At 40.6% G+C, this 13,760-nt stretch overlaps 1 protein-coding gene across 2 annotated transcripts; it reads left to right on the forward strand.

Annotated features, from left to right (window-relative positions):
- The first annotated feature begins 2,519 nt into the window (after positions 1-2,519).
- On the forward strand, positions 2,520-6,812 carry LOC143598632 (serine/threonine-protein kinase ATG1c-like). Of its 2 annotated transcripts, none has more exons than XM_077076800.1 (12): positions 2,520-2,899; positions 3,136-3,256; positions 3,323-3,381; positions 3,464-3,528; positions 3,593-3,686; positions 3,779-3,859; positions 3,955-4,063; positions 4,142-4,214; positions 4,316-4,641; positions 4,719-5,420; positions 5,530-5,600; positions 6,388-6,812. In XM_077076800.1, the coding sequence occupies exons 1-12, from the start codon at positions 2,651-2,653 to the stop codon at positions 6,628-6,630; spliced, it is 2,193 nt and encodes a 730-aa protein (XP_076932915.1). In that variant the 5' UTR covers positions 2,520-2,650; the 3' UTR covers positions 6,631-6,812. The 2 variants fall into 2 exon arrangements, with proteins under 2 accessions (XP_076932915.1, XP_076932916.1); XM_077076801.1 differs by having other exon boundaries at positions 4,142-4,208.
- Positions 6,813-13,760: the final 6,948 nt, after the last annotated feature.

The raw sequence follows: 13,760 nt of genomic DNA on the forward strand, positions 1-13,760 counted from the left end.
TAATACTTAAGATGAGTCTAGGTTGGGTTGGGTTGGGTTTGGTTTAGTCTTGGTTCAATCTAATACATGTAAAACGAAGTATGTAACATTTTAGTCTAAAAGGATTCATACTTAGTTATGGCCTAATCGACACCTACCCAGCCAAAAAAGACCAAGACGGTTATACCGGTCCAATTTACGGTTTTGATCTTCTAGAAAATTTGGGCTCAACTTAAGTACGGTCTTGTTTCAACCCGAGAAACATAATTATTTGAGCATGGCTTTTATATCTTAAAAGGATGTCAGAATTAGAAAACTAAAAGTATGAGAGAATATGCATTTTGTCTAGCATCGTAAAATTAAAAGAATTTATGTGTATTTAATATACATTGTTTAAAGTTACGTAAGCCTAAGATTCATCAAATCCTTTAATTCTAAACTATGGATTCATATTTGTGACGCCACATGTTTTATATGAATTTGTGAATGACAATAGAAGACATGGCTCACGTGTGGCTTTCAAGCTCTCGTGTCACCCTACCAATAATTAATAAATAAAAAATAGATATAATCCGACTTTTTTCTACCTGTTGTTGTTTTACGTGACCAACATAAGACTGGATGACTTTGAATTTTGTGGTCTCAAGTTCAAAACCTGATTTAATGAGGTTCTTCTACAGTGATGACTTTCATTCTTGATAGTGTTCTTGAGCAGTGACGGATTTAGAGTAAAATTTCAGGGTTCGTGCAATTTTTTAACAGTACATTAAGACTTTTCTTTTACCTGTTTCGCCAGTTTATCCTTCCGAGTATGCGTTTCGCGTGTACCGGGCCAGGTTACGAGTTCCACGCATACCGGCACCCTGTTGCATGTTTTGCTCGTCATGGGCCCTGTTTTGAGTTAAACGTGTGTCGGCTCCAGGTTACCCGTTTTGCATGTATTAGCACCCAGTAACACATTTTGCTCGTACATACGCTCGGTTACGCATTTTGCGCATCCGAAACCTGGTTTCGCATTACGATAGTACAAATGTCGGGTTACTCGTTTGGTGGGTATAGTCTCCCAATTGTCTGTTTTGCGCGTCGTATCAGTGCTTGGTTATGTGTTTTGTGCTTGCATTTGCCCTGTTATTTAAGTTGGGCTTTTAAATCGTGATTAAGTAGTAATCTTTTAAGCATATTGGGCTTTTAGCCTTTTAATAAAACCTTAAACGGTGAAGTTTTGGACTTTCAAAATTTTGAGTTAACGTAATCATAAAATGTAAAAATTAAAATTAAAAATTACACTTCATCAGAAAAATTGAAGAGTAATGGGTGCTACTCCTACCATTAAGCTACATCCGCCCCTATTTTTGGATAAGATGTGCCTTAGCGTAAAATCAATACGGCGTTTCCAAACGTTCTAAAAGAAAAGAAAAAAAAACATTGTCAATATCAGGTCAACTGAAGCCGAATTATCTATACTATATATAATATAGGAGCGAGAGACCTCTTAAATTTTAAAAGGTACCTCTTTTGTTGCATATTGTACAAGTGTTAATGCATATAATTTTAAGAATGTAGAGGTAAAATAGTCTTTGTCTATTCAAAAGTAATATGCAATAATGGTCATTCAACTTCAATAAAGTTTTGTTAATATATTAAATAGTTACATTTTCCCCAATTTATTAACCAACTACCCCACGACATTTTAACGTCCGTAACTTTTTCACACGTTAATATTTTTTCTAAAAAATTACACCATAAAAACGAGCATTTTATTATCTTTGATTTGAGTATGGTATGGTTATGGTTTATTAATTTTTTAAAAACTAAGATGTTACATGATTAACGGTTATTACCGGCAATGGGTTGGGCATGTTCGACTAATGGTGTTGGAATGGTTTAGGGCTGGAACAGGTTAATACAAAAAAGGGTTAATTTAGTTCATGTCGGGACGGGTGTAGATCGAAAGGGTGTCAAAACGGGCATCGGGTTAACACATTTTCGAGTTGGAACATTTCCGTCAAAAAGGATTGGGCTAAAAGTAGTTTATTTGAAATTATTGTACATTTCATCGTTGCTTCTTGCTTGTCGCCACCTGTTATGCGCGTTCAAGCATTAGTTACGTGGATGACATTGTTTATACATACCGAGTTGCTCGCGTATAGACATTAAGTGACGCGCTTACTGGTACCGGTTACACGCCTGATGCCACGTTAAATGCATACCACCGTTGGGTTATGCACATATGTACCGTTAGAGGTTACAAACATACTAACACCGGTTGCGTTTGTGTGTACAACGCTGCATCGCGCGAGCAAGTAGCTACTTACTAAAAATCCATGACTTTGGTTTTGGGCCGACGGCTATATGAACTTTGAAGCAAGCGTGTGGTTTGTAAATTCGAAATTTGGTGTGCGCAAGCACACGATATCTTTTGCCTACGGAAACAAACATAAACACACACACACAAATCCCTCTTTCTTTTTCACCTTATCATCAATTAATCAATCATCAAATTCATCCCAACATTAACACACAATTCATTCATCAAATCAAACATCAAACCCACTCATTCAATCAACCAATCAATTCTTCAATAACTTCCCAACATGTCACCAACCAACACTAAGCTAATCTGTTAACTTCAACTAATCAACTCCAACTTCTAAATCATTAGGGTTTTCTTATGATGACGAGTCAGTCTCCGTACAGAGTCCGATCCGTTGGCGATTACGTCGTGGGCAAACAGCTCGGGTCGGGTTCGTTCTCCGTGGTCTGGCACGCAAGACATAAAATCCACGGCACCGAAGTTGCAATCAAAGAGATTTTGACCGGAAAATTAAACAAGAAGTTGGAAGAGAGTCTCATGTCTGAGATTGATATCTTGAGAAACATTAATCACCCGAATATTATTCGCCTGCACGATATGATCAAGGTACTCTATTTGTTATTAGGACCAGAAAACGGGTCGGGTCGGGAAAAACGGGTCATGGGTCGAAATGGGTTAGAGCCGGAACGGGTCAATTAAAAATGGTTGCTTTGGTTCGGGTCGGGAAGGATACATATGATTCAAATGACTTTTGTTAAGAATATTATGATTATGTTACGAAGTTGAAAAATTAAATGACTTTTATTAGTAGTGTTTTGAGATTGTTTAGTGTGTGATATTAGGAGCCTGGAAAGATCCATCTCGTGTTGGAGTATTGTAAAGGAGGTGATTTATCTGTGTTTATTCAAAGACGTCGCGGCAGAGTTCCGAAATCAACATCTGCGCACTTTATGCAGCAGTTAGGTTTGTGATTATGTATTGTAATATTTACTGTTAAAGTTACTTTTGTTAAAATTGTTTGTTTTGCAGCGGCTGGTTTGAAAGTCCTTCGAGATAATCAAATTATTCATAGAGATTTAAAACCACAGGTTCGTATGGTATTGAATTTTTTATTTGCATTAAGTTAAAATTGTTTATGTTTGTTTCTTATATGCTGTATATGTTGAACAGAATCTTTTACTCTCTACAAACGATGACAATTCGACTTTGAAGATTGCAGATTTTGGCTTTGCAAGGTATGGTAATTGCAACGGTATATAGTTGGTTAAAAGTGAAAGTAACATATTATTGTATTTGTAGGTCTTTGCAAGCTAGAAACCTTGCAGAAACATTATGCGGTTCGCCACTCTATATGGCACCAGAAATTATGCAACTTCATAAGTATGACGCCAAGGTGATATCTTTTAACAATACAATGTATACTTTTGTTTACCTCTGCTTATAAATTCTCCAAAATTAACATATATATGGATTATGGAGTCACAGGCAGATTTATGGTGTGTTGGAGCCATTTTGTTTCAACTTGTAACCGGGAGAACACCATTCACAGGAAACAATCAAATTCAGGTTTGTAAATCTCTTATTCCACTTAATTAATTAAGTTGGCATCTATATGACATAAAGTTTTTGTATGTCTTGTTCTAATTCCACCTTTCATGCAGTTGCTTCAAAACATCATGAAATCAACTGAACTGCAGTTTCCTCCAGATGTTAAGGACTTGAGTCCCGAGTGCATTGATCTTTGTCGAAAATTATTGCGACAAAATCCAGGTACTTGTGACTTAATACTTCTAAAAATAACAGAATGTGTGACTTATTACTTATGAATCTAGTTACTTTGATGCACAGTTGAAAGGTTGACGTTTGAGGAGTTTTTCACACACCCATTTTTCACCCAAACAAAACCTGATGAACCGTTAAGGTAATTTATAACCAGAAGTGCTTGTTTCATCATAAACACATTTTGTTAATTTACTGCATATTAAACAGCTAACTAACGTTTTGGTTATTCGGTATCTGAAGAGATAGGAGGCCACAAAGAACAACATCAGATGTGTATTTATATTCTAAAGGCTCATCATTTAAGAACCAAGAAGAAGATAATCTGCCATTCAGTCTTGATGAGGATTCAAATGTTCTTGATGGAAGCCCACCTGTTATTAAGAAGTCACCTTTGAGATCTGCATATGGGTTTTCATTGGATGCTGATGTGGCAAAAGGCATGGAAGTTTCTTCTAGGTATAACAGTATCAAACAACGACCAGATAATAATCTGCGATCTTCAGAAAGAAACCTGAAAGAATCTTTTAGATCAATTGACCACAGAACAGTAAATACGCGTTCCAAAGGTATGTTAAACTACTATAACGTATACACTTCTTAATTTATAATACTATTTGATCATGCCCCGTTTTCAATTGATCAGTAATTGACTCGTTGGAGTTCATTGACCAAGATTATGTCCTTGTATCTGGTCCCGTTGGTGACATGCCTTCTTTAGCAACTGTTTCTAAGGTGAACCAAATAGCACCATCCATATCACCTTCTAGAAAGATTCAATCAACATCTAGTGCACCACTGCCCATCATTGGTGGTGCCGACAGTAAAATCCGCTGCACCGGGAGCTTTGGAAGTTCTGAATCAGTTGATATAGTCGATGCCTTAGAACAGCCACCAACTGACAGCTTGGCGAGAATCAAATCATTGCATGATTGTGCCTCTGCCATCTCTGACCTGGTCAATGATAAGGCATGTTTAACTATTGAAGTAGTTTTTTCTTATTATATTAAAGTTATATCTAATTGTTATTTAATTAACCGTTTTTTAATTTTAAAAAAGATTGAGGCAGGACACCGACTAGAAGCATTTTCAATTCAACTTGTGATTCTTGCAATATGGAAGCAAGCACTGGATATCTGTCACACACAGGCTGCTTCAGATATTCAAGGAAGTCCAATTCAAGAAATTACTACTTTGAATACAAAAACCAACAAAGAATTTGACAGTCTTGATATCCAAGAATGTCTAGAAGCTGCCACGTCACCGCAGGACGTTTGCTGTCATATTGAAAAAATATTTCTTGGTGAAGTTGAAAGTGCTGAACAACTTGCCAAGGTTATAGAGCCCGGTACATATTTTAACTTGATAAGTTGTTATAATGATGCTATTTTATGTTGAAGTAAAGATACAAGTTAATACTAGGTGATACGGTAAGTTAATTTGTTTCTCTTCTCCAGGAAATGTGGGAATGCCAGATGCGATGGAAATAATATTCCAGGCTGCGCTTAATTTTGGCAGACACGGGGCTGTAAGTGTTCATCCGTGTAATTATATACTCTCACACACATACACATACATATACATATATAAGAGAGAGAGAGAGAGAGAGAGAGGAGAGAGAGAGGGGGGGGGGGTCATTTTAAAATCATTAATATGTTGAGAACTGTGAAAATAGCCTCAACCCTTGTACTATTTTTTATATAATTTGACTAAAATGCATACAGATTTTACGATGTTTAAGGTTTGTTTTCTTAAAAATGCATTTGCTTTTCTTTGTCTAAATGCACATTATATATGCACATGTGCACATTTTTATATAAGACCATGCGTAGTCAAAATTAGGCACACCCGGGCATTTTACGTCATGTGACGCCTAGTAAGCTTTTGGGCATTTTTTCAAAAGGCGGGTGTAGTGGGAAAAATACTCCAAAACGCCTCTATCTCCACCTCTCTCTCACAAAACCCTCAAAATGTGTGCCTTCTTAGTGTTTTGTAGGAAGCGCCAAAGGAAAAAACCCGGGTGGTGGGGGGCGGCGGTGTACCCCTAGCGTTTTGTGGCCAAAACGCCACAACAAAGGGCCACTATGGATGGTCTAATTAACAAGCTTCATGATGTGTAAATCTCTGTGCGTATGTAGATGCTAATAATAAATAAATACACACAAGTTTATCTGCACGTATGCATTTACCGATTCAAGTACATTCACCTAACCATGATGTGCATTTAATAATCATGCTATAATCTTAAATAGATACGCAAGCAACTCGCATAATATACAGTTCAGCATATTAATACAATTTATTGAATTTGGCAGGTGGATGGGTACATGGGTCATACTGAAAAGGCAGCAGGATTTTATTCAAAGGCGGTGCATTTGTTAAGTTTTGTTCTAGTGGATGCACCTTCACTGATTCTTAATCCACCATTCTCGATCACAAATTCAGATCAGTATAGGCTTAGAACATATATAGACGTTCTTAATAACAGACAAAGCCATTCAAGATCTCAAAGGATAACACTCCTCAAGGGTGTTGGTGGTCATTCTCCATCAGTTTGAACTAACCAACCAACTGTTCATAGGTTCACACCAATGCTATGTAAAATTCTTTCTTGTACAGTACAACCACTTATTCTTTGTGTGAATTTGATTTGAATATGGTGGTGTTGGCCTATGTATTGGCTCTGTGTGGTAAATATTCAAAATTTCTGTAATATAATCTAATACCCCTACTTTTGTCATCTACTAGATACATATAATATGTAAAAATATAATCTTTTATAATGGTAATAATGATGATAAATGACTTGTCTTGTTAGGCAACAAGTCATGTGATCTTAATGTGACTACTCAATAGCTGTGTCTAATGTCTGTTTAGCATCTTTGTGTTTTATGTAAAATGAATCATTATAGGAACTTGGTTGAGATGCGTGAAATGAGTTTCTTATTGGATATAATAATTAATTTATGTTTAAAGTTATTGATGGTTTTGAATAACATCTTGAAATGAGTTTCAATTGAAGAAGCGCCGGGTAATCCAAGTCCACTATCTATTGTTTCGAAAAATCTCACCACCAAAGACCCACTATGATAAACCCAGTTGGGATCATATTAGTAAAGCCCAAATCCTCACTTGCCCTATAGTACTAATTGAATCGACACTTTGAGTTATTTTATACCTTATTTATAGGGTAATTTTGTTTACATCTAACTTTTTCACTATTTGCACCAATTGATGTGATACTAATTTATTTAGATATTTTGGCTTCCTTTTACATGTTGCAAAATTATTTTTTTACACCGCGCAATATGTTGCGTAATTATTTTATACATGTTGCCCAATATTTATGAGTCATTAGTCATCTATCTTGTGTGAATTGTGATTATCATGTTATACACGACGTAATAGGTTACATAATTCATACTAAAGTAAAAACAAAGAAAGTTTTTATTCATACTAAAACATTAAACGGCTTTTAAGCCTAATACAACCAATATCCTTACTAATCAACTAGTCTCAATAATACTATAAACAGAAAACATATAACGGCTTTTAAGCCTAATAAACCAGATTTCTCACTAATTAACTTTCAATCCACAATCCACTAGTCTCAAGAAGCGTGTTCCGAGGACTTGTAGAAGAACATATGAAAAAACGTCCCAATTACTATAAATCCAGCAACAAACCCCATCAGGATGTGGAAACACTTTTCAGAATACATCTGAATAGTTACACAACCCGTGAACCCAAGCACCCCGAATCCAAAGGACACGCAAACCAAAAATCGAACAAGAACCTTTGCAGCCGGATCGGTTGACGATTGAACATAATAATACTCCAAACCGATCCATAAGAAATACGACAGTAACATGCATGACAAAAACCACAGTGATTCCCGTCTCGTACCCTTTCTCTTTGTGATGCGCTTGCATATACGCTAGTAAAACCATGGTAGCCGACCACCCTTGTTTAAGCGATCTGGTAATCTCCTGCCATACGGTTTGATAATCACGGTGAGATTTGATTGGGGGAACTAGGGTTGGCATGGCTGATAATTGATTTAAGGGGGTGTTTGGCCTAGCTTATATTTTTGTGCTTATGCTTATATCTTTTTGAAGCTTATAGCTTATTTTATATTATTTGATAAGCCCTTTTTTAAGTGTTTGGATTAGCTTATATTCTACAAATTGATTATACATCTTAATAAGTTGTTAAATCCATCATTTGTAATTTGTTATAGTAATAAGTTACTTCAATATTATTAATCCATCACCATTTGAAGACAAATGAGTAATTTACCCCCTTAAACAAATAATTTTCTTCAAATAAGCTAAATAACCATCTTCAAATAAGCTTCTACAAATTAGCTTATAGCTTATAAGCCTAAGCTAAAAAAACTAAACCAAACACCAAATAAAGCTTATTTTATAAAAAAAGCCAAACAAGCTAAAAGCTTTGCTAAAAAAGCTAGGCCAAACACCTCCTAAGTTAAACGAAGTGAATTGGGTTTGGATTTATAAAGGATTATATCAGGAGGAGTAAAAGATGAGGGATGAGTCAATTTAATCTTGGCCGTTGATTGCTTTCTAATCAAGGGCTCACATGGATACATTGATGATTCATGTGACATCCAAACCACCAATAAGAAATAAGTAACATATAATAAAGAGTTAATGGCCATTTTCGTCATTGTGGTTTGCTATTTTCGCCACTTCAGTCCAAAGTTTGAAATTTTGTTAATTACATCTCACGGTTTTAAAAATTGGCCAATTACGTCCCACTGTCTAACGACATCCAAATATGTCGTTAGTTTAAGGGGTATTTTCGTCTATTACATTTTACTAAATATTTTAATAAATAAGTAAAAAAACATATTTTCTTTTTCTCTTTCTTCTTCAACTCATCCTTCACCACCATCCCCAACCCACCACCACACCCACCTGTCCACCTGACCACCCCCACATCTCTAATCAAAACTTTACAATAAGCCCATCTTCCATCTCCCTTAAATCAATACTGGGTTAACCCTTAATGTACCCTCCCATTCATTATCCGATGCCAAGATATTCTGGTGGTCGGGATTTGGGGTTCGAATCGGTTTTTTCAATTTCCTGCACACACATTGTGCTTCAATCTACTTAACAACCCAAAAGTTTGCCAAACAAATCCATCTTTTACTTGATTAATAATAATAATAATAATACCTCCGATATTGAAGAAACACCAGTCGAACCCCGACAGATTACAAGTAACCTGAGGGTTAGATAGACGTTTCCCACGAGGGGTTAATTCCGGCAAGATGGTTCTTCCGATAACCTGCAAAACAGACACCGTGAGCTCGTCACTAAGAAAGGGGGGGGGTTCCTCCTTGTGACCACCCTCCGGCGTGAGAATCAGTCTATATTACTCTTTGAATATAAAAGTATATTAAGAATACTAGAGCAGTTATCAGGTAAATTATACAAGATATTAGATGATATAAGATGATACCATTTGATGTCTTTTATAGCCGAAGGTGGGTTTCCAAGGAGGTTTAGCCGGCCTAGTACTCTGCCAACTGTGGCCTACACACGTGCTCTGCTGGTAATTGGTGAATAGGCAGCGGCTGACAGTGACCAGGCGTGCTGTTCACTTTTCCTTTTCCACCAACTACAGGCTAGGCACGTGGTATGGCAGGAGTTGGTGAGTAGGCGGCGGCTATTGGTCACAGTGCTGTGGCGTGTTGTCTGCCATGCTGCTGTCAGTGAGCTGTCGTATCCTTGGTCAAATCTTTTGTCCATACCTCGTCAGGTATCACACAAAAGATCCTCCATTATTATACGGACTGGCTCATTTAGGCGGGAGTTTTCCCCCTCCCGCCTTTATGCGGGAATGTTCCCGACTTTGCTCATTCCTTCTTCAGGTGACTACTGAATTATTACGAGTTTGAGCCTTATGCGTGTAGCCATGCTGCGCGGGTGGCCAGTCCCTAATGGCGGGTACCCACGCCTGCGGGAACAGGCGGGTTACTTGGAAACCATAGGGAGGCATTTCCTGCAGGACCAGCTTGCGTACCGCATGTGAGGTCGTCACAACTCTGAGCGTGGTGGGTCCTGCGGGTTTGGTAGGTCGCGGCGCAGACGTCCCTATGGAGAAGTCTGCGTGTTCAACTGCGCAGACGTCCGTTTAAGGAGTCTTGCGTGTTCAACTGCGCAGACGTCTCCTTTTAAGGGAGTCTTGCGGGTCCTAACCACCTCTGCTGGGATCTACCTCTTCAAGTCCCCCAGCTATAAGGGGGAATACCGAGTACACAAACTTTACGAACACTACCCCGGCTACCCAAGCCGGGGCAAGTGAAGTAAATAATCAGACACTGGGATTCACCGATACCCAGTTAGAAAATCAACAGACGAAGCTCCCCTGCCAAACACTAGATGAGGTTAAAGCGTGGGCCGAAGCACGTCAAAGAGAGTTCCAAGCAGAGTTGGATGAACGTTTACGTTCACTCCAACAAGTGGAAGAATTCGAATACGATGATTCGGAGGAATCCGAGGAAGACGCGAACCCTCGCCATAGGGCGAAAGGGAAGCGTAAAGAAACGGATTCCCAACCGAGAAGGCGTTTTGGAGAAGCATTCAGTCCAATAAACGTGAGCAACAGCCCACGGGACTTCTCCAAAACATTCACGCCAACCGCGGCAAGGGCGGGAACGTCCAAATTCGCAAGGGACATTGCGGAAGCAATCGCCCCAAGAAGTGCCAAACAAATGTCCAACATAGGCACGTACGATGGTATTTCTGACCCTGACGATCACTTGAACAGATTCATCGCGGGGGCGACCGTCAGTAACTGGACGGAACCCACGTGGTGTTATATGTTCCAAATGACGCTGGTCGGGGCAGCTAGAGCGTGGTTCGACCGTCTGCCGGTCCACCACATCTACGATTGGGCAGACTTCCAACAGAAGTTCAGCCAACACTTTAGTCAGCAAAGAAAGTACACTGAGGAGCAGTGGACAATCCTCAAGTGTGTCCGAGAGGAGGAAGAATCTTTGCCTGACTTCATCACTCGCTTCAACTCGAAGAAGCTAAGCCTGGGCAACGTTAGCGAAGATCTCGTTCGCGCCGCTTTCATCCAGGGCGCAAACGATCCGGAGCTCATCCGCACCCTAACGGGCAAAGATGGCATGCCATCCACATGGGATGCCATCATGACCGCAGCTAAACGCTTTGCGGAAACTGAGAGGCAACTGGGCAGAGATCTTCCGCAGAGCACGAACCTCTACACCCAGAAGACGAGGGAAAACAACGTCCTTACCGCCCGATTGAACAAAAAACGGAAGCTGGGCATTTGGCAGTCAAGGGTAAACTTTGACACCCCGTCTGGCTTCCAACATCGGTTGGGCGGAAGAGATAACGTGAAACCGGAGAAGAACTCCAGGTGGACGCCACTCACAAAGAGCGTGTCCGAGATATTCGCCACGGAGGAGCTCCCGTGGCCGAAAGCTCCGTACATCCGACATCGCCACAATGCTGACCGGAGAAAGTATTGTGATTTTCACAAAACCAAAGGTCACAACACTGAAGAATGCTTAGACGTAAAGGACTTGGTAGAAGCATTTGTCAAGGATGGGACACTCGCGCACCTTGTGGCGAAGTGAGCGTCGAGCAGGCTGATGCGCGAACCCCAGCTGGGGAAACGCACGAATAAAATCGCAGCTTCAACGGAGACTACATACTGCGTAAACAACGAGATCCCGAACAAGATACATGTCGGCTCGATGGTGCTCCCATCCAAGCCACGTCTAATGGGAGCTCAATTACACAGTTTGTATGTAGATCAATTCCAAATTTGTAAAGAAAAGGCCTAGAGCCACTTCTAATGGAAACGATTCTCCTTTAAATTGAAGCTGATGATTTTACATTTATATTTTATGAACTTTGCACATGGAGATGCCGGTATCCGCCGCATCAAGTGAAGAATCGTTGCGCAGGGAAGGCGGCAAAACACGCACAAACCCAAAAGCATCAAACCTTCACGCAGGTTAGTTAAAGGGGAAATGTTCAGCCATCCCACTACGTGAAAGTGCCGATATATCCGCATGAATCCTGGTAGAGGAAGCTAAACACTAACCTATTAACAACCACGCGTTGAACGGTCGATTCGAACACTAATGCCGGTATTCACCGCATCAAGTGAAGAATCGTTGCGTGGGGAAGGCGGCCAAACCCGCATAAACCCAGAAAATGACAAGACCTTCACGCAGGACAGTTAAAGGGAAAGAGTTCAGCCATCCCACTATGTGAAAGTGCCGGTATACCCGCATGAATCCTGGTAGCGGAAGCTGAACACTAACTCATTAACAACCGCACGTCGAACGGTTAAAAGTCATACTGAAAGGATAAGGAAAAACCTATGCACAGGTCAGACATAGGTAAAGTTCAGCCATCCTACCAAGTGCAAGTGCCGGTGCTATCCGCACACTCACAAAGGGGAAGCAAAACTTCAACCTACTGTCAACCACATTCAAGGTTAACTTATTCTAAGCACTTGGGAAATCGCTAATTTAAACTAAGTATGCAAGTCATATAAGGTTTATAAAGCAATGAACCCAAAGGAAGTAACAGTCTTATCCGCAAAAAGATTTGTATTTCACAAAAGATATATTACAAGAATGGCCGGGTAACTACCCGCTTACAAAACAAAATCAAGTCTATCCTAGCAGCGGGAAGGGATCTTCAGAATCAAGCTTCAGGACCACTTCCACTTGGACCCGCCCCATCAGTAGAGCGTGGCGGTTCAAGGAAAGCCTTGAGGATAGCAAGTCCATCATCAGCAGCAGCGACTTCCTTCACCTTCTCCACCACCGGATGCGGGAAGGTGGCATATTGGTTCACCGCTTGGTCATATGCAGCTTCGGTGTCCACATCGAACAAAGGGAAGTTGGAAGGCGGGACGCCTTTCTCAACGAACCCTAGACCAAGTAGGAAGCCGGCCTTTTCCCCATCCTCATGAGAAGCGTTGAGGGCTGCGCTCATGGCATCATCGTAAGTAGTCTCTGAGAAGACCCGATGCACAACCTACAAAGAAAATACAAGTGTCAAACACCTTTTCTATGTACAAGGGAAAGCGTGAAAACATAAAGCTAAACATACCTGAGACAACGCTTCTCGAAGAAGCCATTCCTTGGCAACCAGAGCTTCTTTAAGGGCGGCTTGAGCTTGGGTGCAGGCACGTTCGGCTTCGCTTTTGTTAAGGTTGGCAAGTAGCACTTCCTTTGCGGCAGCCTCTTCGACGCCTTTAAGCTTCCGCTCGGTATGGTCAAGCACGCCCCTCTGGTCCAGGATCTCTTGGAGCTTCTTGGCATCTTCCATTGCCAAGGCATCATGAGCACGTTGGAGAGCCTCTAATTTGGCCTTGAGCTCCTCGTTCTCCACGCGTAAAGGCTCAGCAACGGCTTCAGCCTTGGTGGCCCTCTCGGTTGAGTTCCTCGCAGTCTCCTTAGCCAGCCGAAGCTGTTCATTAACAGTTTGGGCAGCCTTGGAGCGGGCCTCGAGTCGCGCTTGAACCTCAACCTCGAGGGCCTTAAAGGCCTTCTCCTTCTCCGCAGCAGCTGCGGCCAACTGTTGGTTCTCCTCCCGAAGAGCCCACGCTTGAGATACTTCCTTGGCGCGAGCTGCTTTTAACTTGTCGTTTTCACGACAAAGCA

Source organism: Bidens hawaiensis, unplaced genomic scaffold, assembly GCF_021521415.1.
Source record: "Bidens hawaiensis isolate Kalapana, Puna unplaced genomic scaffold, B.hawaiensis_p1.1 tig00050600_1, whole genome shotgun sequence".
Classification (NCBI taxonomy): domain Eukaryota; kingdom Viridiplantae; phylum Streptophyta; class Magnoliopsida; order Asterales; family Asteraceae; genus Bidens; species Bidens hawaiensis.